At 48.3% G+C, this 23,730-nt stretch overlaps 2 protein-coding genes across 2 annotated transcripts in view; both read right to left on the bottom strand.

Moving 5' to 3' along the window:
- DPM2 (dolichyl-phosphate mannosyltransferase subunit 2, regulatory) lies at window positions 1,263-4,003 on the bottom strand. The gene is made up of 4 exons (XM_021414201.1): window positions 3,681-4,003; window positions 3,451-3,540; window positions 2,351-2,453; window positions 1,263-2,072 (listed from the first exon to the last, which is right to left on the bottom strand). Exons 1-4 carry the CDS (start codon window positions 3,975-3,977, stop codon window positions 2,014-2,016), a joined length of 549 nt encoding a protein of 182 aa, XP_021269876.1. The 5' UTR covers window positions 3,978-4,003; the 3' UTR covers window positions 1,263-2,013.
- FAM102A (family with sequence similarity 102 member A) overlaps window positions 4,015-23,730 on the bottom strand; it is a 35,661-nt gene continuing 15,945 nt past the window's right edge. Inside the window, exons 3-12 of the mRNA XM_021414197.1 lie at window positions 19,756-19,876; window positions 19,412-19,441; window positions 16,247-16,363; window positions 15,715-15,761; window positions 12,545-12,699; window positions 11,342-11,446; window positions 10,897-11,086; window positions 10,587-10,708; window positions 10,010-10,079; window positions 4,015-9,156 (exon numbers count right to left, since the gene is read on the bottom strand). Coding sequence (XP_021269872.1) covers window positions 9,111-9,156; window positions 10,010-10,079; window positions 10,587-10,708; window positions 10,897-11,086; window positions 11,342-11,446; window positions 12,545-12,699; window positions 15,715-15,761; window positions 16,247-16,363; window positions 19,412-19,441; window positions 19,756-19,876 — 1,003 coding nt within the window. The 3' untranslated portion in view covers window positions 4,015-9,110. The remainder of the gene's footprint in view (window positions 9,157-10,009; window positions 10,080-10,586; window positions 10,709-10,896; window positions 11,087-11,341; window positions 11,447-12,544; window positions 12,700-15,714; window positions 15,762-16,246; window positions 16,364-19,411; window positions 19,442-19,755; window positions 19,877-23,730) is intronic.

Genomic DNA, 23,730 nt, shown 5'->3' with positions numbered 1-23,730 from the left:
ACCGCCCCGCGCAGCGCCCCGACAGCGGCACCGGCACCGGCAGCGGTACTGCGCGCAGCGCTGCCGAGCCCGCGTCTCAACCCGTGCCGCCCGTCGCCTCCTCCCGAACACCCGGGCCACGTTTTCTGGTACCGACACACCCAGCACCTGCTCTGTGCGCCCCGGTACCGACCCCACCTCCCACCGCCTCCATTTCTCTCCCCCCCTTCTGCACCTTCCCCCCCACCCCTGGGCCCTTTGCAGCCAACCCCACGTCCCCACCTCACTTCCATGCCCCACTGACCCGAGTGCTGCTGAGCTCAGTGCCGTGTTGAAGGCCCAGGTACCATTTTGGGACCGGGGCCTCCTGCCCTGCGGTGCTGCCCGCTGGCCTTCTGTCACCTGCAGAGAAGCTGCAGGACACGTCATGCAGCGCTGCCTCCCTCCCTCCCTCCCGCTGCCTCCAGCTGTTCCTGGGGTTTTCCCCTGACCACAAAAAGGAAATCGTAGAAATGAACTTTGGACCGGTTCTTGTCCCCAGAAGGCTTCGGCAGCAATGGAAGAGGCAGTGACATTGGCACAGCAAGCAGGGTGCAGGGACCCACACACGTGGCCCGGGTCTGCATCCCACGGCAGCACCCTGAAACCTGCCTGGGGTGGTGGGCACAACGCTGTGTCCTGAGAGGTGGCGAGAAGGAACCAAGGCACAGAACGCAGCAGTGACAGCACCGCACGGGGACACGCAGTGCCATGACCTTCAGCAGGAGCACGTCCGCCTCCCGTGACACCAGCGGGGATATTTTTAGGGGTGCTGCCCTTTGCAGCACAGCAGCCCCTGCTCGTCCCACAGCAAGAGCCAGACGCACAGATGGGGCTCGGGGGCAGCGCTCTGCTCTGTGCCACCCCTGGGCAGGCAGCACGTGCTGTCCTGCGTTTCCCCTGGCAATAAAGCTCTGCCCAGCTGCTGCTGCAGGAATTGGGCCAGGGCGCTGGACCGAACCTAGAAGCTGAGGCTCTTCAGCACAACAGAGGCCAGTGAGAGAGGCAGGCAGAGCAGATGGATGGACTGGGGACAGGTGATTGCGAACCCTGGTGCAAACAGACACAGGGCACCCCAGGCACCAAAGACTTCCAGCCTTCCCCCCTCGCTCCCCCCATGTTTGCCCTTGCCTGCAGCCACCCCTAGGTTACATCAGCTGAGCTCACACCCACAGTGCAAGCAGAACAGCAGGGGAGAGGGCTGGCTGGGGAATGAGGCCGGAACCACACCCCTGCACTTGACATAGGAGGAGACTTCACAGACCTTTATTGAGGATAAATCCAGCTTGCTACAGCCACCAGGAGCTCAGTGCCGGCCCAGTACAGGCAGGAGCCCAGCCTGCAGCTGACAGCTGGGGGGAGAACTGCATTCAGTGATGCTGGAGCCAAACGCTTCCTCTGCCACCCCAGGCATGCTGTGTCCTCAGCTGACTAACTGTAGGAGGGGACAGACGTGGGTGCAGCATGTGCTCTGTAAGCACAGATCACAGGGCCCTCTTCAGAAATATGAGAGCTCCCAGCACCATCATTAGCAATTCCAGTTAAAAAAAAAATCCCAGAAGGAATAAACTACTGTACGCAGCAAGAGCAGAGGGGAAAGATTACCCAGAGGCCGAGCACCTGGCGGGGGCCAGAACTCAACTCTCACTCCGCAATTAGAGCTGCTGGACCCTGACAGCTTCCAGCCCAGCACAGCCAAAGCACAGCTGCTGCACGCAGCCTCAGCTGGGGAGCAGATCCGTCCTAGCTGGAGCTCTGGTCCCTCTTCTGCTAAGTCCTGTAGGTCAGTTTTGCTTCCCTTTGGTCATTAAGATGTAAACTATGCAAGTCTGAGTCTTTCCAGGAAGGAATGTGGGAGAGAGAGCAGCCAGCCTGGTGCCACTGCTGCTCCGAGAGTGCTCTGGAGGAGGCGGCTGCTTGGTGCTGCAGGCTGGCTCCTCCCGGCCTGGGCGCTGCAGGGTGGGAGAGCCCTCTCTCCATCTCTCAGCTGGGCCTTCAGTCTGATTTCCGGGCAGGCTTTTTGCTCTTCCACATCACAACCATTATAAAAACACCTACCGCAAGAGAGAGAGAGAACAGACTCAATCCAAAAATTTCAAGTGGAAGGCACCTTTAAAACACAGTGAGTAATGGAACCTCAGCAGAGCACAAGAAACAATTCTAATGCCCGGAGGAACAAAGAACTGAAGTTACATGTGTGCACACAAATGCACACTATGGGGGCCCGAGCCAAATTAAGCCACTGCAGGAACCACAAGCAGCACATCACAAGTGTCTCTTCTCTCTTCCTAATTTAGAACCCTCTAATTAGAACAACGAAAATAATGCTCACCTATAAATAGCAGCAGCAGCAGCCCAGCCACCACCGGGATGATAACTGCATACTCCCTGGGCAAGAAGTACTGGTGGATGCTGTGGTCACTGTCGATGAAGGGCTGCAGAAACAGAGCAGGGCATTAGCAGGTGGCCACAACACGACAGCAAGTCACCAACACGTGCAGCCCTGGGGTTTCAAAAGCCGATCGGAAACATGGGGCTCGAGGGGATTGCTAATAAAAGAGTGTCTGAACCTGCATGTGGTGAAGCCTTGCACAGCAGCACCACAGCTGCAGAGAATGACTGGAAAGTGGAGGACTCCAGCACCCAGCTGGGTGATGAGAAGAGCACAGGAGCCCAGTCATGACCCTGCAGCGCTGGGGTATAGGGTGGGCTTGGCTGTGTGGTGTTGGGCACACCGACCCCTGACCTTCTGCCTTCTCAAAGGGAAAGGCTGACGCTGGCTCTGCCTCACACTGATCCTGTCATGGCTCCTTTGCTGAGAACAGCAGAACACTTGGGATGCTAGAGTGCAGTGTAATGATTCCTTCACTGCACGAACACCTATCCCACAGCTGTGAGCACACCTAGGAGAGGAATCCAAGACCCTCAGAAAGGAAACTGCCAGGAGTTCAGATGTGAGTCCAAGGCTGAGCTGGCGCCTGGAAAGCTGACAAGGAGACATTTATTTCTGTGAAGAACACTGCTAATGACCCCAGCTGCTGCGTCCTAAGGAGCAGTCACACTGCCAGACTCAATGCTTTTCCAGAGCTCGGTGTTACCTGAACCCTGCTCCTCCCTGCTGGGCTCCAGCCTCAGTGAGAAGCATTTCTGGAGATGTGCATAAGGCCCTGCCAGCATCGAGGGGCCAGGCTTGGCTCCCACTGACAGCTCCCACTGGCCTCAGGCGGGGCTGGAGCACTGGGAGTAAAGCCAAGCCCACCGAGCCCGGGCCAGGTCGGCACACCCAGAGGGTGAGTACTGTGCCACCAATATCAGAAAGCTTTGCCCCAGCATTTCGCAGCAGGGCGCCAGCACAGTGCGCTCCTTCAGCACCTATACAAGATCTGGAGGCGTGAAGTTACCGGGACCTAAGAATCAGCGCGAGCCCCGTACCAGCACGATGATCCACAGCGTGTAGTACACGAAGAGAACGAGGCTGAAGGCCACCAGGCCGAACCCCACCGCCCGGTCCGTCGCCGTGGCCTGCAAAGAGAGAGAGCGTCAGGGCTGCGTGGGAGCAGCGGGACCGACGCCGGCTGTCCTGCTCCGGGCTGAAAGAACGCGCTGCCGTAGCCCACGACGACAAGAGAAGGGAAGGCACTGCAGGCCCCAGCCCCACTCACCATGGCGACGGGCACCCCCGGCCCCTCCGTTCGCCCCGCCCTTCCGGGAGCGATCCGCCAATCAGCGTACAGAGCGCTTGTCACGTGCTCTCCTATACCGGAAGAGCGTCCATCAGAGGGGGGCGGCCGGAGGAGCGCGAGGCATTGTGGGAAGCACGGCCCGCCCGGAGCATGACGGGAGCTGTAGTGCTGGGGGGTCCTGGGGCGGCAGGATGGCAGCAGGCCATTGTGGAGAAAATGGGCAAATTCTGGGAGCCCTGCACCTCCCAGCCAACATTTCTGAACAAAAAGATACATTTAGAACAAGAAAAAAACCACAACAAAACCAGAAGTATCAGTGTGAAGTACCAAAAAAACCTTTATTTTCCCCCAAACCGTAACAACATTTGACATTATATTGATTTCCTCATATATTTGTTATTTCTCTACGTTAGGAACCAGATACAGAAAATACAAACACGATCTGTTGAATCAAAGACGGCACAGCATTCCGTTAGAAAATGAAACGAAAAACTAGAGGAGCGAGATAAAAATGGTGAAAAATAGTCATTCCCGCCAGCCCAAACTTTCCAAGAATCATCATCAAAATAGAGCAGTGGAAGTAGCTTCTCTTTCTAAACGCACTTCTGCTTTAAGAAAAAAGTTAGAGATTTATCTTTAGATTTCAAAGTAAAAAAAATGTTAAAACTATCTTTCAAGCAATTTTGGAAGTTTGCATAGAGCCATTCCCTTTCCAAAAATATCAGCGATCTCTCTATAGAATCTGATATAAATCAAGTGCGCGCCTCATCCGAAGATCACCAAGCTCAACTAACTCTCACGAAAATAAAACAGGATCTCCCCTTCCCCTCCCTCCCCCCACAAAAATACGGGCTCTACCATTAACCCTTATGGTTGAGGCAAGTGAAAAGGCTCAGCCACACCTCGAGCTCCAAGCTTCACCCACGTTCCTTTTCTCTCCCAGGTTTTCAGCATGGTGATGCGGTGGGCTGATGGATGACACAGCGACTGGGGGGGAAGGCGGGGGGGGGGGGGGGGGGGGTTGTCTACATGCACCCCCCACAGCCAGGAAGTGGTTTTTCAGCACAAACACTTGCTACCAGGCAGTGTTTGCTGTAACTCACCTCTGGGGACCAGCCTTGTCCACAGGGCTAAGTCACCAGGGCATTAACTCAGCTAGAACCTAGGAGGGGTGTGGGCAGGGCTGGGGGTGAGTTTGCAGCCCCCGGGTAAGGCAGCGAGCAGGGGAGCGAGGGGAGGGCAGGATGGCCCCTCTCCAGGAGGGGGTTTCTTTCACCTAGGTGCTCTAGCGTACCTGGAGTGAGGTTTTCCCAGAGGTTCACAACAGCATGTGCAGAGTCCAGCTGCACAGCTACCAGTTTTAAAAAGAAAAACAGCAACAACAAAATAAATTAAAAAAAAGTCAACCCCTCCTATCAAGATTTGAATGAAAGACGTTTCTTCGGGTCTCAGCCCAGTTCAGAACCCTCTAAAAACTGAAGCAAACATTAAAAATGGGCTTTAACTTTCTGCAGGGGGCAAAGCGATGTGGCAATAAGGGGGGAAAAAAAACAGATCACAAACTTGCTGCCCATCACTTCAAGGACAGCACGAACCCCCCCCCCAATTAAAGTGCCAACCATTTCAAAAACAAACAAAAGAAACCCCAAAAAACAGAGGAGCAACATCCTTCTCCCCCTTTTTTCAATCACGATTTCCAAACGATACTCATTTCCTTCACCAATTCATGACCAAGCCTATCCTTCTGGACATGTACTCAGTTCAAACTGGTTTTTAAAAGTCAGTTAAAAAAAAAAAAAACAACAAAACACTAAATTTCCCAAGCCTTTGCCAAGAGGCTTCCACCAGAGGTCCAGGAGCAGAGAGCACAGCCCACACGTTTTGCCTGGCCCTCAGCCTGGAGCAGAGAGCCAGCTCCGCTCACCAGGGCCAGGGACACAGGGGATGCAGGGTGTTGCCAATAAGGTCCTTTTACTTGTCTAAATCACCTCTGAATCCCCTGAGATGGGAAACAACATGGGGAAGAACGTCCTCTGCTGGTCCCCCAGGAATAAAATATCAATGAAACAATAATGCAATCAAAAAAAAGAAAAAAAAGAAAACGCACCAGCCTGCTGGGTTTATAAAAGAAATTAATGAACTTCAAGACAAAAAAAAAAAAAAAACCCTAAAGGAAACTTGCCAGCGGTTTGGGTCTGGATACTGATTCACTTCTTAAATGCTCAAAGTCCAACAAGGAACAGATGGCAGCAATGCCAACAAGGAGAAAGTGAGTGCAAGATGCAGCTTCCCAAGAGACAGCAGGACCCTGCTTCCACACCAGCACCTGGTGCATCTGCTGCCAGCCAGGGGGCAGAGGAACGGCCTCAGGTGGGGTCTGGAGATAGAAGCAGGCTGCTCCTTCCTCCTTTGCACAGCTCCGTCCTGGACACTCCAGCCCCAGCCGTGCTGCATTAGGCTCAATGACAAGGGCTGCCTTCTTGCTCAAAATGAGGGGAGGAGAGCTAAAAAGCTACGTACAGACCAGGACATGTGCAGTCAATAACAATGCAGAACAAGAAAGATATACCCCATGAGACACAGTTCTCCAAAATGCAAGCAGTGATGTGCCAAGCTGCTAGAAGAGGAGCCAGAGACGCTCCCAGGTTGGCCACAACTACACGATGGAGCAGGTTACAACTCTGCCAGCCTGGGAAGCTTTCTGTATGGCTCAGCTGATGATCTTCTTGCTTTGCTGGAAAGATATCCCTCCTCTGTCCTACAGAGGATTTCACAGCATGCCTAGCTGCTGGTGTCTCGGGGAAGCAGACTCTTGCCAATTGGAGCCCAGAAGAAAACCCTTGGTTTGCAATTGCTCTGACAGTAACTATCATTGTTTTCCATGTGAATAGAAGCAAAGCAGGAGAACTGAGCTGGGTTTGGCCCCTTTCCTGACTTATTTTTGCCTCTTTCAAGTCCTGGTTGTTGCTGTTGCAACACCAACAGCGCCCTGGACCTGATTTCCAGCAGGTGCTGTGTTGGGAGCAGCTGGATGGTCAGCTCCCACTGCTACCTGCAGGCTAGGCAAGAACACACGATGCTGTTTGTATACTTCTGCCCTTGCACTGACCTGAGCAGAGCCAGGCGAGACCCAGCTTTCTGGCAGAGCCCCAGGAAAGAAGAAAAGCAGTCAGCTCTCCCCTTCCTGCACACACGCAGAAGCCCTGGAACAGGGCACCTCTCACCCAGAGCAAGCAGGAAGCTCACCAGCCTGCAAGCGAGTGCCAAACCTACCAGACTGAGATCACAGTTGAAACACCAGAAAGCATGAAAGAGCTTTTGTCTCAGACAGAATCAAAAGATCTAATATCTTTTCCCTACATTAAACCAAACTTAAGCGTTCTCTGTACCCCTTGTAACCATAATCCAAATTTAATTCCCTTTGAAGGGAATGGGGTGAAAAAGACCTATATCTTACACGTGGTCTTTCCAAATACAGAAAGAAGCCTCTTGACTTGAGGAGAGAATCAAAACACAGTAAGCAGCTGTACAGCTTTGCCACGCAGCCTAGCACCTTCCCTATACAGCCATCCTTAGCTAGCAGGGCAAAAAATATCAAGGCCCTTTCATTCCTCATCTCCCATTCTGCCAAATTCCCTTTTCCAGTAGCTCATCTGCATGCATTCTGGCCACAGAGACCACGACTAATCCTCTTTTTCTTTTGTCCTTTAAAAAAGGCTTTACAATAACTAAGAATTTGAACAACGTGATCAGTTACAAGTCTTCCCTTGCTGAATGAGATAAGTGTGTGCCTGTGAGAGTGTGTATGCACACGTGTGTCAGAGGAGGGCATGTTCCAACCATGCCAGGAGTGTGCTTGTGCCATTACTCAAAGTGCACGGCTGCTGAGTGCTACTACAGTACACTGGCAAAAGAGGAAAGGATACTACACAGAAATAGCTTACAGGCCGTGAGTCTCCGTTCAGGAAAGGCTGTAAGCACAGCCTGCTGACAGCCCATGGCTGGAGCCTGTATAGATCCGCATCTGCAATTCAGCTGCCAGGAGAAACCGTAAGTGAGAGCTGAAAGGGACTGACATCTCTGCTGCTCACTGCAAGGAAAAGAGGCAGCTGAAGTGTCAAACAACTGCAGAAAAACCCAAAGAAGAGCAATTGAAAGATCAACCAGAAAAGTTTGAAGCCTTGTCTGAAAAGTTCACTCGCCATGGAGCGTGTAAGAACGGCTGCTGTAGTGAGAGCAGCAGAAAACATCCTTTCTACCTTTGAAGGCAAAGACAGTGGATTTATCTTGCCCTACAGGCAGAGCTTCTCTCTAGTCCCAGAAAGGACCAGCTCAGGCATAGATCCCTACTGACAGGTCAAGAAAGGCCAACCAGCACCAATTTCCTTACTGGTCCAAGCCAAGAGAGGCAATTGTTAACCACCAAACCAGAGAGACCACTACAGACAACTGCATCCCACTCTGGCCCAGGGGATAGCCATCAGATAATGAGAATCTTTTCACAGTCCAAGAAGGGCAATTCCCTTCCTAAGCCAAAAAGGAGGCATTGTATTCCAAGATCAAACAGTGACTATTTTCTGAATCAGTCCAGCAAACATGGATTATTCTCCTGGAATAGCAGAGACAAGCCTCCTCCAAGTAAAATCTGGAACCTCTAAAGTGCTCCTGCTAATGCTAATAGATGAACACTGCCCTTCCATGCCCAGCAGTGGAAGGGGTTGTAACACAGTTAGTGGTATAACAAGCACTAGCATTTAATCATTTATCAACTCCCATCTGGATTGTGGTTATTTTCTGAAATGCACTTTTGGGAGATATTTCCTATGAGAAAAAGATTTTTGGGGTTTTGAGTGTAGGAAGGTGAAGCATACACCGCTGCATACCTTGTTCAATAAAATTGTTGCCTTGGAAGGTGATGTTCCCTTGCAGTCAATGGAATAAAGCATCCTGCAAGTAACCATTTCACCATGTCATCAACAAGCAGCTCTTGGTTTGGTTAGAATGGTTCCCCACCTCAAGTGGTTTGAAGAGTTCACAGTGGCATAACCCAATGTTTTGGGGAGACAAGCTGAGAAATCCCCGGTTGCAAATGGATGGGTATAGTGAGGGATGCAGAAGAGCAACATCCTCTAGGACTAAGGATAAGTCCAGCAGACACTTCATGTCTGTTCAGAAACAGGGGGAGGGCAGGCACTGGAAGAACTGAGCAGTGAAGGAGGGTACTGCCAACACAGGGAAAGTGCATGATCTGGAGTGGTCTCGGAGTAGTTCTGCAGTGCAAACATATAGGGAGGGGCATGGAGAAATCCCTTCTGGAATGCTGCATGAAGAGAGGTAAAGGTTGGCATCCATGTGGCAGCGGACTGGGTAGGGGGCCCGTTTCCAGCAGCTCTACCCTGTTCTTCACATTTAGTGGGTTTCAATCACCACTGGCTCGTAAACTCCAGATGAGACCCTGAGGAGACAGAGAAGATGAGAAAGCCAGGTTATTTTCCTGTTACTTAATGCAAACAAGTTTACATTCAGAGCTTTCCACTCATGAACACTGCCCTCTAACCTCACACTAAATACTAACAATAACTAGTTGATCTGGTGAGAAGGCAACTCGCAGAACACAAAACATACAGCTATATAGCAAACTGACACTAGAGCACTTGAAAGAGCTGGGTGAAACAAACCCTTTTAGAGGACAGAGGGAAAGGGCTTGGGAGGAGTATGCTGTACAAGGAGCAAGCATTCCTGACTCTGCTCCCAGTTTTGCCACCAACTTGACACACCTTTGTGTTTGCCATTATTGTTTTTCTTACTACAAAAGGTGCTATAAAACTAAAAAAGCACAACTAGTCAATACACTGTGTTAAGGGCTATTGTGGCAAGATAAAGTTTTACTCTCCAGAAGTCTTTATTGAGAGCACAAGCCCGCAATCCAGACAGAGGGGTAGGGAAAAGGGACAGCTGCAGTTCTGCTGCAGTCCAGCAGGAGGCAAAGCTCCCGGCGGGTGCAGGAATAAACAGGAACCAACCTTTACCACTGTGTCCTTTCACTCCTCACTTACTTCTGTTCTTGGATCTAAAAACTAGGATCAAATTATCCCTCTGAATTTCCACTGAGAACTGCATTCACACTCCAGTGCAGCTTTAGACTGTCACCAGAGAGATCCCAGGGGTGTGAACATGGGAATAAAGCCACCATGTAGCACATGATGTTTAGAAATCTCTTCTGTTGCAAAGGTGAAGGTTTTCTGCGTACCCAGAGCTAACTAATCTCACTGGAGCCTCACTGTCTGCAAGCCTGTCAGAAAACCTACCTGTTTCCCAGCTGAATACCACTCAGTGTAGTTGTTCCATCTCTGCTCACAAACAACCGCAGGTTACTGTCTGCAGACAGAAAAGGAAGTAGGACATCAAAGTACAGAACTACTGGTGGTTGCCAGGTGCTCCTCTCCCAGCTGCATTACAGGATGTTCAGCACAGGAACAAGTGCATTTCTGTGAATCCATATGCACGCTATCTGATGTTCCCATAGCAATAGGACCCCAAGAGCTCTTCCTGCTTTAAAAGGGAGCCTCGTGTACAAATCAAGCACAACATTAAGCTAAGAAAAAAAACAGTAATTTTTCCCCTCTCACTCTTACATTTAAAGCTACTGTTTAACCACAGCTGTGGTCTGTAGAAGAACAGTGGCAAGCACTGTTTGCAAACTGATGCACAGCTCTCAAATCCACAGTCTACCTACCATAGAAACACCTAGCAAGCACTGAAAGGAAATTACTGTCAAAGGGGGGGAGTCTGTGGCAAACCAAATCTGTCTTGTACCTTTGTACGAGGTTGGCAGCTTTGCTAAGGAAACAGCCAAGACTTCCCCTCTGAGACTCATCCTCTCACCTTCAGTATTGCTGACATCTGTGAAGTCCTGACTCTGCATTATCTTCTCCACTATATCATCTGCATCGATCCTGGTGTCATCCACTCGGGTTGGGTGACTCTCCACTGAATCCTTTTTCCTCCTGTGGAAAGAAAATCAAGGGAAAAATCAAGGGAAAAAGCCTTTAATGACGGACTTTGAAATACTCTCGCTTCTTTTAGGAATAGCCCTTCTCCCAGTGGCTAATTCCAACCTACTGCTGCCTGAAGTCCAAAGAGTAGATTCCATCTCACCTTCCCAGAGAAGGGGCTTTGCACCACTGTTACCTACCGGGAAGGTCTGTCCAGCAGAAGAGCTGGTCTGGGGGGGCGAGGAGGCTTCTCTAGTTTGTGGTCCCGCTCTCCCTCAGGGCATTCCACTGTCATACTCAGCCCCCCGGACGCGCTGCTGCTGGTGGAGGTATTGCGGCGATGGGTCAAGTCAGACATACTAGAAGAACGGGAGTGTTCCGTGCTGTAACCTGCAAATACAGCATGATTACAAACCACATCTTCCCTCTTTCCTGGCAGCAGAGTTAACACACAGGGCAGCTTCTGCTCTCGTATACTGAGGTTTATACATACATCTATGAACTCATCTATATAGGCTAAACAAGTAGCTTTGAAATTACAGAGCTGGATAAGAGATAAGGCTGCAAGTCACTCTCACAAGAGCTTTCTACAACAAAGAAAAGGATGGAGCCAGTGATGGCACAACCATGTGGATCAATAGTTACCAGAGATCTTGGACTGCTGGCTGGCATAGCTGGAGTTCCGCGAGTGCCCTGAGTGGAAGACCTCCTCCGGGCTGGACAGATTCTGATCTGGTTCTTCTGGGACACCTGCCGAGAAACAAGGCACTCCGGTTACACCACAGCCACATCAGTACATTGCCTGCTGCCTTAGACTAGATGCTGATCCTGGGACACCAGACTAAGGAAAGTGAAAGTCTGTTGGAAGAGGCTTGTTGTACTGGCTAGCAAAGAGCTTACAAGCACCTTGGAACTAGGGATGACAATGATCTCCTCTGTCAAGCTCATCATTAATTCCAGCATCCAGTGCTGGAATTAACCTTGGCCTTGAAAGATCTAGGACAGCATCTGGAGGCTAATGCTTTTAACTATAGATAGCTAACAGCATGAAAGCATCAAATGGCCACCATCAGTAAAGTATTACAATTTCTACTTGAGTGCTTCTCCTGTTGTGGCTTTTCTCCTGCTATTATCCACGAGCCCACGCCATTTAAACCCTATCTGAACTCGATACAGAAATTTCAGGATAACCTCTATTTCCTTGCCATTGCTCCGGCTTGCCTCTCTTGCAACAAGTTTATCTGAAAGCGTGCAACTGTAACGTGTTGGCAAGCTTTTTAAGAACAGCACTTGTGCACTGTGCTGTCACTGAGGTTATGTGACTAGAGAGCTATTTTGGTGCAGTGCCTGCCTGCACATTTAGAGTACGCTGGGAAGAAAAAAGGCAACGGGAAAATGCAGTGTCCTTGAAAATGGGCTCGTACAGAAGCCAAAGAACTCTGCATCAGCAGCTGGATCAAGGCCATTAGATCTCAAACCAACCTCTAAAACCTTCAAAGCTTTTCTAGAAGAACAGCTGAGTGGAGAACAGTGATAAGTGTCATTGAACACAATGGAAGGCAGAGATGAACGCAATACATTAATTATTAAACCCTCAGGAAAAAGAACAAATTGCTTTATCTCCACAAACAGAGGTATGCACGTGGCAAAGATGGATGCTGCTTCTCAGTCCCACTTACTGAGAGTTTTGTTTTTCTTAATGTTCTTAAATGAGTTGAGAGCAATGAAAATGGGTTTGAGAAATCATGAAATATTAAAGAATTTCTCTGCTTGCAATTGCTGAGAAAAAGAAGAGAGAGCGTCCAAGCACAGCTCAGCATTGCATGGCTCCAGGATGGGCATTCCTACCCGAGCTGAGAATGGTTGCTCTTGGCTTGGTCTGACGCAGAGAACCAATTGTGGCTGAACTGCTGTTGCTGCTTGTGGTTCCCTCACCCTTGCAGGTAAGCTGCAGGGTAGAGTCCTGCCCTGGTATGGTGATGGATTTGGCAGTGGAAGGCGGCCTGTAATCAGAAGAGAAATGTTACAAACTGTGAGGCAGGAACTGGGGATCGTCCCATCGCTGGGGACTCTCACTGAGCCAAGAGGATCCCCCCAGCCTGCCCCCATCCTTGCAAGGAAGGAGGGAAGCTGGCAGCCCTCTCTAACCAGCAGCACAGTATAACATTTGCTGCTTCCTCCCCTCTCCTCCACCCCACCCCTTTGCTATATACAACATTTAGGTCTTCCCCATCTCATAATGCATCTGGACTGCAGATGCAGCATTTTACAAACTGCTGATCACAAAGAAAAGCAAGTTTCTGATGTAAATCGAGGCAAAAAGGGAGCACTCAATCATTTACACAGGACAACCTCACTATCCTCCAGGAAACTATCCAGAGCTGCCCTTTTCTCCCAGCATGTGTTCCAGCAGCCAGTCAGCCTCACAAACAGGAACCAGTTTGCTTTTGTCCAGCTCTAAATTCCAGCACCCTTCTGTTACATCTTTCTGGCTCAGGTCAGAATGAAGCCTTTTATCCCCCATCCCCCTACGAGAGCACCTTTGCAATGCTTAAATAACCTTTCTATTTTTTTTTATTTGATGATTAAACTTATTTTCAGCGAGACTAAAGTATTTTTACAGCTGTCAAAGTTATTTTTCTGGTTATTCTCTGTGCTCCCAACATCCCTTTGTAAATGCTGGCTCCAGGATAGAACTGCAAGTGCCTGGAGCCCCCTCCCTTCCTCCAGAAGTGCTTTTGGGTAGAAGCCATGGCATGTGCAGCATGGCAAGGTTAATATTCCTGTTGCAGCCCTGACTTCCTTATAGCCTGAAGTCTGAACTGGAACCAATGGATTATACTATGCTTTTTAAGTGAGGAGTGAGAAAGAAAAACTTTTGTTTGTCTCACTTGGAACTCTGAGGCCAATGAGGGTAGATGCTACATGAGAGGATCTTCCCAGTGTTTGGGGAGAAAAGACATTTCTTATGGCAGCCAGAACGCTATAAAGGTTTCAGGAAACCCACAGCATTCCTTCCCCATGGGAAAACAAACAAACAGAAAATACTAAACCAGAAGGAAACAAACAATAACAACCCAAAAACCTCCTCCCTAATCACATTATCAGTGATTTACACGCAGCCAGGTACTCCAGGGACTCTGTTTCACAGGTTAACAAGGCCCTTACTGCCTTAATCAAGCAAGCTGTTCCTGCAGCAGCTGCCAGGTCAGGCAAGCAGCCTGCGCTCCCCTCTGTACGACACCCAGGAGCAGCTCTGTCCCTGCTGCAGAAAGCAAGTGTTCAGCAAGCACATTCAGGAGTGATTTCCCAGCACACTTTAATTCTTGCCTAATCCTCTAATGAGTGTCATTTCTCAGAAGCTCTCCTGATCAAGGACTATTCTACATGCAAAGCTTCCATTTTTAGACATTTGCACATCATCACCATATAAAGAAAAGAAATGGGATGACTGCAAAAATCCTTTAAGAAAATAAGGAGGTTTGACTCTCGGACTGACCCTACTTCCATTAAATTGATATTTATATTCCATTCTGTACCATTTTCAGGCAAAACGGTGGGGGTTTGCTTCCACAGCGAAAAAGCAGCAGGTACTTTTGTCAGATGTTACTGTCAGACATTATTTCAATTCATCACTGAAACTAATCCTGGTAACTTAGACTTAAAACATCTGTCACTATTAGAAAGTGGTTTAAGATGCTCAAATTTTCCTCCCAAAGCGATTTTTTTTTTCCAGAATCAGACAGTACTGCACTTATGGCTTGAAAGTGTCTCTGCTACTCTGTGAAAAGGCATTCACAAAATAAAAATTACATCACGAGGCATGCGGCACTTCATAACAATGCAAGCTAATTTATGCACTTCAAGCTAGCTCCTAAAATTAGACCTTATAGCCCAGAATATTGCTGCTAAGAGAGATGACCTTAAGGTAAAGCCTTCTTCACTCACACTGTTGGAGTCAACACAGAACAATCAAGTTGCATACAGCAGTCCTGCTGTGTATAGCCACATGCCTTACAGCACACTACTGCAGGCTGGCCTGGATTGCAGAGCCTTGTACCTTACACTGCAGTATAAAGGCCCATGTTACTGGTATATTTGATAACTGATGCCCCAACAATTGTTAAAAAAAAAGAACTGTGTCACAGCTTCACTGTATTTATTCTTTCTTATCGCAATGGACTTCAAAAAAAAAATACATGGTGAGAGTTTCTCTACTAATCAATATAAATTCTGAACCTAGGTCCCCGTAGAAGAACGGGGAAACTAAGATGTTTCAGCTTTGCAGTATTTTGTTGCTGTTTCGACTCAACATATTTATCTTGCATGGTATGTGCTAAAATATGTTCACTTCCAAGACTGTTTTCTTCACTGACCTTTCCCTTCTCAGAGGTCACCGAAACCATCCCCAGAGCTATGAGAAACCATATCCCTCATGCACAAAGTTCGTTATCGACTCATTAGCTTCCAAAACTTAACCAACATTAAGGAAAAAAAAAAAAACACTGTGCAACCAAGCCTGTTTCTTCCCCAGGGAAAAAAGGGGGAAAAAAACCCCAAACAAGGTAATCCCCAGTCCAAGGTATCCAGAAATCCAGTTTAAGTTTAAAAGGGAAGTCTGAAAAATGCTTCACCCTCATATCACCTCACAGAGCAGCAATGAAAACTGACACACACACACACACACACACACACACGAAGCTTTTGCAGGTCACCCTTCACATCTCCCCACACTCAGATGTTATCACTGGCTTTGAAATTCAGGATTCCCTTACCCTATAGCAGATTCTTCCTTTTTATAGCTGGGAAAGCAGAGCAGAGGACAAATCAACCAAGAATACAGTCGGGTTGTTCTAGCTGATTCAACAATCTAGACCACCAGTTTCAAGCTCTCCCCCGTATTTCCTAATCTCAAGGACACCTTTGTCCTCTCCCCAGCAATTTTAGTTTCCCACAGAAAACTGGAAAAGTACATGGTGTTCTGGTCTCCCCAGAAGAAGAGAAGTACTCAAACTCACGTTTTGAAGCAGGGGTCCCCTGAGAGCAGGGACATCCCGATCGTGACCTGGAGAGAGGGAACAGAGCACGTCATTAGCCACACTGCTGGGAGCTCCTTGCTTCAGGAGGAGGCCAAGGGCTAGCTGTAAAGCTTAGCGAGACCTCCTTCCTCTCAAAAGATCAGCTTCAGGAATTTAGCAAGGTACTCCCTCCCTCCCCAAAGGGCTGGCATCAATACCTCCAGGTCGCAGTGGCTCAGCAGGACAGCAGGCTGGCAACCCTGACAATGCACTTTATCTTTTTCCCCCTGTTCATGCTTCTTTTTGATGACAAAGAATGCTATCGAGGCTCATCACTTGGCCAAATGGATGCCAGCGTATCAAAGGGCGACTCTGATAATGACAAGCTTGCTGAGTCAGACTAGCAGCATAAAAGCAAAACCCCATCCTCATACATAGCAGGATCTTCTTTCAGGCCCAGCACTGCACTCTGGTTGTGATCTTTTTGAATTCAATAGTAGGATTTCCACTGTGGCAGTACCAGTTGCCATACCTTTAGGATGGAGTTGTCCTGTCGCGTGTTCTTAGTATCGTATCCTTCCAGCAAGCAGCAACGAACAGTGGATCCGGAGCCCGCAAATTCCGCCAGATTTAGATCAGCAAAGCCCAACTGCCATCAAGAGAACAATGGAGGGGAAGGGGAGAGAACCAAAAAAATAAAAACAATCAAATAACTCAATAGAGGAGGTGCACAGACTAAAGGAAGACAGCATCTCTGCAAGTTAGGGCAGAAACAAAAGCCAGGGCGCACAGACACAACTGTAGTTACACCTGAGAATGGGAAGGGTCACATTCCCCAGGCAGGTGACTCAGAGGGACGTGAGCTCTGTGCAAGGAAGGAAACAGAGCAGGGGTGCTGGCCAGGACAGCATTAACCAGCCTGTAGCCATTGCATAACCAAGGACATGGATGGCACTAGGTCAATGGTGTGGAAAAAACAGAATCACACATACACAAACATAATAAGGTACTCTTTGTATTGGGCCACCCCAGAATGCAGTGGAGCATGTGAACCAGGAGATGAAAGGATATTGTTACAGAGGAAAGTTGATGCTGTCCTGAAATACAAAACAGAGCCTTGCAGCACAGCAAGCTGGAAGTCAAGAGCCATGCAGTGATGCACGAGCTTTATTACTACAGATGTGGCTGGGGAACTCCTGCACCAGAGCTTTCCCAACATCTCTAAGACTTAACTAGCAAGTAGTACACTTGACAGGCAGAAGAGAAGAGAGATTTAGCTGTGAGCTCTCTAAACCTTCTTTAACAAAGAAAACACATACAAAAGGTGAGAGGAAGTTAAAGACTACAGGCAAATTCAAAGAGGGTATTGATGTCTCTAGAGTACAAACACAGCGAAGAGTAGCTTTGCTTATCTGCTCTAACTCCTAGTGCAGGAACAGAGTGTTTTTCCAAAAGAAAAAGTTACAGCTTCCTCCAAACTCAACAGAAGTCAGTTGTGTCTCATCTAATCTAACTGGAAGAGACGTTGTAACCAACATTTAGCCAAACAGCCTCAGCACAGAAAGTCTGTATCACTTCAGCATACACATCAGCTGCCACAAGAAAAAGGAGAGAAGGCGGAAAAGTAAAAGCTCCAATCTAGCTATTATTGTTTACATTAAGTACATTTATCCTGTCCTGGTGTTGACAACCTGGATGATGCAACTGAACCGTGAGCCTCAAACTGCAGCTGCACGCTAAGGAAACGGGGCGCTCCCACCTTTGGAAGCTGATGGGAGTTGCAGCACAAACCACACTCGCTATTGTGCGACCTCTGGTTCCCATTGTTCCAAATCAAAAGTTTAAGCCGCAGCCTACACATGCCTGCACAAGAAGCATGATTCAAGGGATGATAGCAACAAGATTAAGATACCTGCTTTGCTTCCTCCATCTCACTCTGAAAAGGGAACAAGTGCTGATGGCAAAGAAAAAAAGGGGTGGGATAGAACAGGAACCTTTCTTCTCCAAAAGAAAAAGAAAAAAAACCTAACTCCACTCTCTTCTTAAGGATTCCCTTAACTCAAATGTTTCTCCAGTCCTTGCTGTACATCTTTTTCTCCTTCTCTTCTTGTCAAGGGGTATGTTTCTTGCTGAATACTCAGCAACAAACTTAAAAAAAAAAAAAAAAAGAACAACACAAAACCAGTGACTTTCTAATCTTTCAGAGATGAACTGGAGAGGAGAAAGCCACACACTGAGCTGCAGAGCACAAGAATTGGAGGACAGAAGAGGTATGATGTTACCACTCCAGAACAACATGGTACACGAGTGGCCAAGACCCAGATCCCCATTCCTCCACCAAAGCATTAACAGAGTGCCAAGAGCCTCTCGGAGGCTGACACCAGAGCAGTGTGGGAGAACTCTCCACTGACCCACACTCTGTGCGGAGGTCAGATGCTCTTCTCAGGAAGCAGACTCCCAGTATATAGAGGAAGGATCCCTTAGCAAGAGGATGTTTTCAGAAGTAACCTTTCCTAATAGCTTCCTCAGTTTTCCAGCCAGCTGATGGGGTTTCTTCCAGCTTGGGAAAGAGTTTCCGCTTTATCAGTCCTTCCTGTTAGCTTCCGCTCTATAACCCCTGACACTGAAGTGACAACAACGTCAAACCAAAAGGTGCACGAGTCTGTGGAAATTCTGCCTTGAGCACAAACAGCTCCACTGCTCCTGGTTCCTGCTGATGTGGGAGCAGGTAAAGGCAGGCACATCTCTCCTTCCAACTCCCTGGACAGGCAGCTCCTCAGAATGGAGGAGTAACAGCTTCCTCAGTGTGAATGTAGTGGAAGAGAAACTGATGGCCCCAGAGATACTGCCCTCATTAGCCACAAAAAAGGAACAGTATGGATGGCAACACCGTCCTCTGTGATAGAGCAGTATTAAGGCGTGAGTACAGCCCTCCTCTCAAAGCCTGTTACATCCATAGTCCCAGGAAGGACATTGATTAGAAGAGATTCTCACACAGTTGTGTGTGACCCAAACATCTGTTTATTAGAAACTAGCACCAGTGACTCATTTTCAAACAGACATGGATTCGGGCTCTGTGTGAACTCCGCTTTTAAGCCAACATTGTCTCTTGTTCCAGCACAAAGAGATGGGGGTGGCATCCAGCCCATTGTCTCTCCCATAGCCTGAGCAAGAAAATGAGGAGGATGGGAGTGTAACAGAACATAAAAATAATGTTTATTTCTTGCCTCAGTGTCTCCTGTGCCCTGGGAGGGCAGTGATTTCTGATGTATGTTTCTGCCTGTGCTCACAATACAATGAAGTGCCCATCCCAGCAGTGGCTGGTTACTGTGCTCGGGAGAACAGAACTTAGTCTGTATTTCTTCATTAGCAAGACATTGCCAGAAGCCAGAGTTCACATCTGACTCAGAACTTCCCCAAAGTTTGAGGACATGCAGAACATCTTCCCAGCCCCCCTCTCAAATCCACATCCAGTGCAATCTGGATCCTGTCCCTGCCAGTAAGTTTTTTTTGTTTTTTTTTTTTGGAAAATCACTTAACTCAGGCCTAAGAACTAATGACTGCTTCTCCAGACTGCTTCACGCAGCAGCCATGCTACTTTCTGACAGTTCAGCCACTGGTTTACAATGGGTGTAAAGCACTAAGAGCACACAAGACAGTCACCACTCCGTCACATTTGCCCTTTCTTTGCTCTTACCTTGGAGTAGGTTTTTCCGCCCTTCAGCTCCTATAATGGGAGACAAAACAAACAGGAAGAGCAGCTATTACCATGGGCTGGGGAAACAGGGGGAAAGTCATTACTCAACCCTGGAATTTGCTGTAAGGATTTCACAAACTTCTGTCTCTCAAGGGTACTAACGCCCTGCTCTCTGTTAAGTACCCTGGCTGGGAAAGAGGCTCCACTCAGTTTGTCCTAACCCAAACAATCCTCCCTTCCCACCATAGTCCACTATCACCATTCTCATTGTTGCCAAAAAAAGCAGCTGGGAAGCAACAATAAAACACAGGTGGTACCTGCTGGAGGCAGAAGTCAGTGCTTACCTTTCGGACAGACACTCGGCAGATGCAGGGGTCCAGGAGTCCTGTGGCTGGGTTGGCACTCATCTTACACACGAAGGTAAATTTCTTTTTCCAGCGGACACAATTTTCCTGGACTTCTTCTCTACGAGAACGCAAAGAAAAATAAAACAGTTTTCAAATGAAACCACAGAGCCAAATCAATCCCAGTTATGAAGAATCTTTGTTAATGAGTGGCAACATTGTTTGCAAAGATCCTCTACAAGGTAACTCAATCCATGCATCCTGAAATTGCACCACGTGAAGAGCGTTACCTTAGCATCAACCAATTTCACCAGTCAGTGCAGATCAAATCCACAGGGCAGACGAATCATCTCACCAACATTTGCCTAACACTCTTTCCCAAGCTCTTCCACGTTTCCTGCTCTGCTGGTTTAGCTCATTTGTTGTCCGGCCCAGACAGAGCCAACCTCTATAACTGAACTGGGCTGAAGGTTTGTAAGCTTATCTTCCTACACATGCCTGCTTTGTACAGCCTTCCGTGCAGTAAAAATGCTCTCTTCTCCTGGACAGCTTTTCCTTCCCATCCTGCTTCATAAGCCAGGACTAAGCCCTTGAGAACAGCTGGCCTGATGGAGGACAAAAACACAGGTGGAAATGCTCCTGGGAGCGTGCAGATGGGACCATGGCAAGCAAATGTGGCATGCTTCACACAAAGGTTGTGGATGTAGCTGCAATGAGAGCAGTCCCAGCCAGATAGGGCAACCCTTCTCACACAGCTCTCGCTATCCTGTTCCAGTCACCAGCTGAGTTGGGAGGCTGTGACTGAGGCAGGCATCAAAGCTGCAGGAGGAAGAGGAAGATGAGGAGGAAGAAGAGGCTCTCTGAGCACGAGATGCTTCAGGTACAGCTTGGGCTTCTGCAAAGCATTCCGAGGAAGCTGAAATTCACCTTCCAAAGAATGTGAGTTCAAAGGAGCAGGAAAGGAGGTGTGGGGAGCCTTCTGCAAGGCCCTGGGCAGTGAGTGATCCTCTGCACCAAGTGATCCCCTTACAGCTCAGGCCTTGGCCCTGAACCAATTAAGGGAGGCAGGCACCACTGACAGCCGTGAGCTAGCAAGTCTGCATAGAACTCTTATCTCTTCTCTCAGCACAGGACAAAAGGGGCAAGGGCACCAGATAAACTGTTTGCTTTGGCAGCAAAAGAAAAGCTTCCTGCCATCTGACCCAGGCACGGTGTAGGCTGGAGAGATTGGGGGAAAAGGGAAGAAATCAATCCTGTTATTGACTCGACTCCTCCTGGGAAGGAAGGAGCAGAAATCAGAAGGCAGCCCAACAGCCCCTTGCACAACCGTGACACGATGCCATGGGCTGGGGCCTGGCCTTACAGGTCCCTGCCAGTCCCCAGCTATCCTGAAGGACTTCAACGTGCTGGCTGGAGCTAAGAGCAGAGCCCAGAGAAGGGGTAGCTGATAAACTAAAATCTGTAATCCTCTGTAATGCAGAGGAGGGCTGATTACCCTTCGTTAAAAGGTAGGAAAACAGAAGACAGCAGGTCCTTCAAGGCAGCAACTTAAAACTCCTTTCTAGAGATGGAAGCCATTGAAATGTTAGCATCTAAGTGCCGAAAATACCTTTGAATTTGGGATTAATTCAAGAGGAGATCTGGTTCTCATTACTCCACTCAACTCATTCCAACTCCTCCAGGCAGAAAAAGATGCACTTCCAGAGGGACAAAAATGGCTTTGCCTATTCACTGAACCAGCCACATCAGTTAAGTTAAATTTCATATCTGAGGTGCCTTAAAGCTGACATAGTGGCAGGTATCTCAAATGATCTAAAGGAAAGAAAATTCAGGCACTGATGAAACGAAAAAAGAATTCAACTGAACAGAAAAATGCTTGTAAACACACGTTTTGGAAATGCGAGGAAGGTGCACGGGATGCAGGAGACACTGATCATTTCAGCAAGACCAATCTTCTCCTATCCTTTGTAAAGGAACCACTGCTTCCTTGAGAGCGAGGCCAGAGCTCTCTTTGCTAACGACACCAGCACTTGGAATCGAAGCTCAGAAGGCAGCTTCACACCCCATGGGTCCAGCAGTGCTGCTGCGAGCCCAGCTCACCAGCATGGGCTGGAGCTTTGGCTGTGTGCACGAGTCTTACTTGTGATTCCCTCCTGTATTACATTGCAGCTATGATGAAGCTAATTATTTCAAAAATGTGGCGAGAAGTACTGATTAGTAATAAAGAGCTTCTTCATAGCCAACATGCTGTTAGCATAAAAACCATTTTGTTTCTTGTTAAGGATACATGCTGGCCTTCCAAACCTGCTGTAGATAGCACACAGCTCAAGTCATTGGCAGAGACCCGGGGTGAGGAGCTGGGGGCACGGCACACGCAGCACTGCAGACAGCCCCCAGCCTGCAAACATTCAGCAATGACTTCCAACATTTTTTCTTTCAAGAGTGGCTTTTATGGGTGGGGGCCAGGGCTGTATCATTAGACAAGGGAGCAGCACTGTTTCAAGTCACACTGTAAGAAATTAGTTCCACGTTTGCAAAAGACGGTGCCTGGCGAAGCAATGGGCTCTGCCTATCCACCTCCCATCAAGTTACCGTCAGGATGGTAATTAGGGAGCACTAAAATAGGATGAAAGTGGACTCAGATGAGGAGCGTTTTGCATTTAGCTCCAGAATATTCTCTGATGTACAATTAGGAACCATCAGACAGAAACCAAAACAACGCCCAAAGCGCCCGCAGAGGTGTTTCCTTCCAGCATAATCACACGGCACCTAAAAGCAAACCATGAAACTAACAGCTGAAAACCAGAAGTACCTAATTTAAAATCATTAAAATCATACTCTGTATTTGAAGCGCCAGAAATAGATTAGACCAATGCTGGGCACTAGGTGTCAATTCAATGGGCCTTCAGAAGTTTTATTTAAAAAAAAACAAACCAACAAAAACTGTCTGTTCTACTTTGCAAAAAAGCTCTCAGGAGGGCGAATCCCCTCCAGGCTCAGCTTTGCCCTCTTCTGCCTCGATACTTATTCAAAGCTATATAATTATTCTTCCAGACCTAAATATACCACCAGAGAACGAACCAACACGAGCCTGTGCCAGCTTTTGGAACAAGCAGCATTCTAAAGGTAACACTGTGGGGCCTTCGGGCTCCTGGGGCCGTGCCAGCCCCATGCCAAGCAGTGGGACAGCCCTTACCAGGCAGGGAACAGTCCGTGGGTGTTTCACCATAGCACATCTGAACCTAACTTAGAGCAGCAATGCATAGCTATAACCCACTGCACTACTTTTACAGCCCAGCGTAGAAGTAACAGCCGTACTTGGTGAAAGCCACAAAGCCTCTTGGCACCCAGATCTCGCACAGTCTTACTGCAGCTCTGAGACGGGCAGAAGAAAGCACTAGGAACAGATTTTATGGATGCCATGTTTACCAACTGTGATTTTAGTGCCACAGAGAGAGCAGCACTGCTACAGAAAGCCACAACGCTAACTGTGAGTTAGCTAAAACAAGCACACAAGGAAATGCTTCTAGAAAGGCCATGTGTAAGACCCATGCTACTTCAGACTAATGTGAGTCCTGTCCCACCAGACGCTACAACAGAAATTAGAACTTCTATTTACAGACTCGAAGCTGAGCTGTGCCCAGCTGGGTACAGTGTCTCAAACACAGCCCAAGGAATTAATTTTGCCTTGCTGAACTGTTTAGAAAAGCAGTCGCCCTTACTTTACAGCAGCAGTTGTATGTAAGACAGCCAGAAGTACGAAACACCATGAAAGGGCTATAGGCTTACTGGGAAGGCAAGAACACAAGACAGCTTTTTAACACCAAACATTTCAGTAGAGCAATGTGTGTCAGTCTGACGTTTCATACACAGGAGCAGATGTGGGAACACCTCGAGCTAAATAAGACAGCATAGAGATAAGCATACACAAAGAGCTTCTTATTCAGATCCCCTCCTCCTCGTTTACACAAAGGC

Source organism: Numida meleagris, chromosome 16, assembly GCF_002078875.1.
Source record: "Numida meleagris isolate 19003 breed g44 Domestic line chromosome 16, NumMel1.0, whole genome shotgun sequence".
NCBI lineage: Eukaryota > Metazoa > Chordata > Aves > Galliformes > Numididae > Numida > Numida meleagris.
Note: the sequence above shows the minus strand (reverse complement) of the source record. Positions and strands in the feature narration are given on the sequence as shown.

What these genes read in the sequence shown, in the direction of transcription:
- DPM2 (XM_021414201.1), bottom strand. Translation starts at nt 3,977, where the DNA reads ATGTATCTTTTTGTTCAGAAATGTTGGCTGGGAGGTGCAGGGCTCCCA. An exon ending in CGGGGGTGCCCGTCGCCATG is followed by an intron (nt 3,541 to 3,680) that starts GTGAGTGGGGCT and finishes CTCTCTTTGCAG; the next exon opens with GCCACGGCGACGGACCGGGC. An exon ending in GCTGCTGCTGCTATTTATAG is followed by an intron (nt 2,073 to 2,350) that starts GTGAGCATTATT and finishes CTCTTGCGGTAG; the next exon opens with GTGTTTTTATAATGGTTGTG.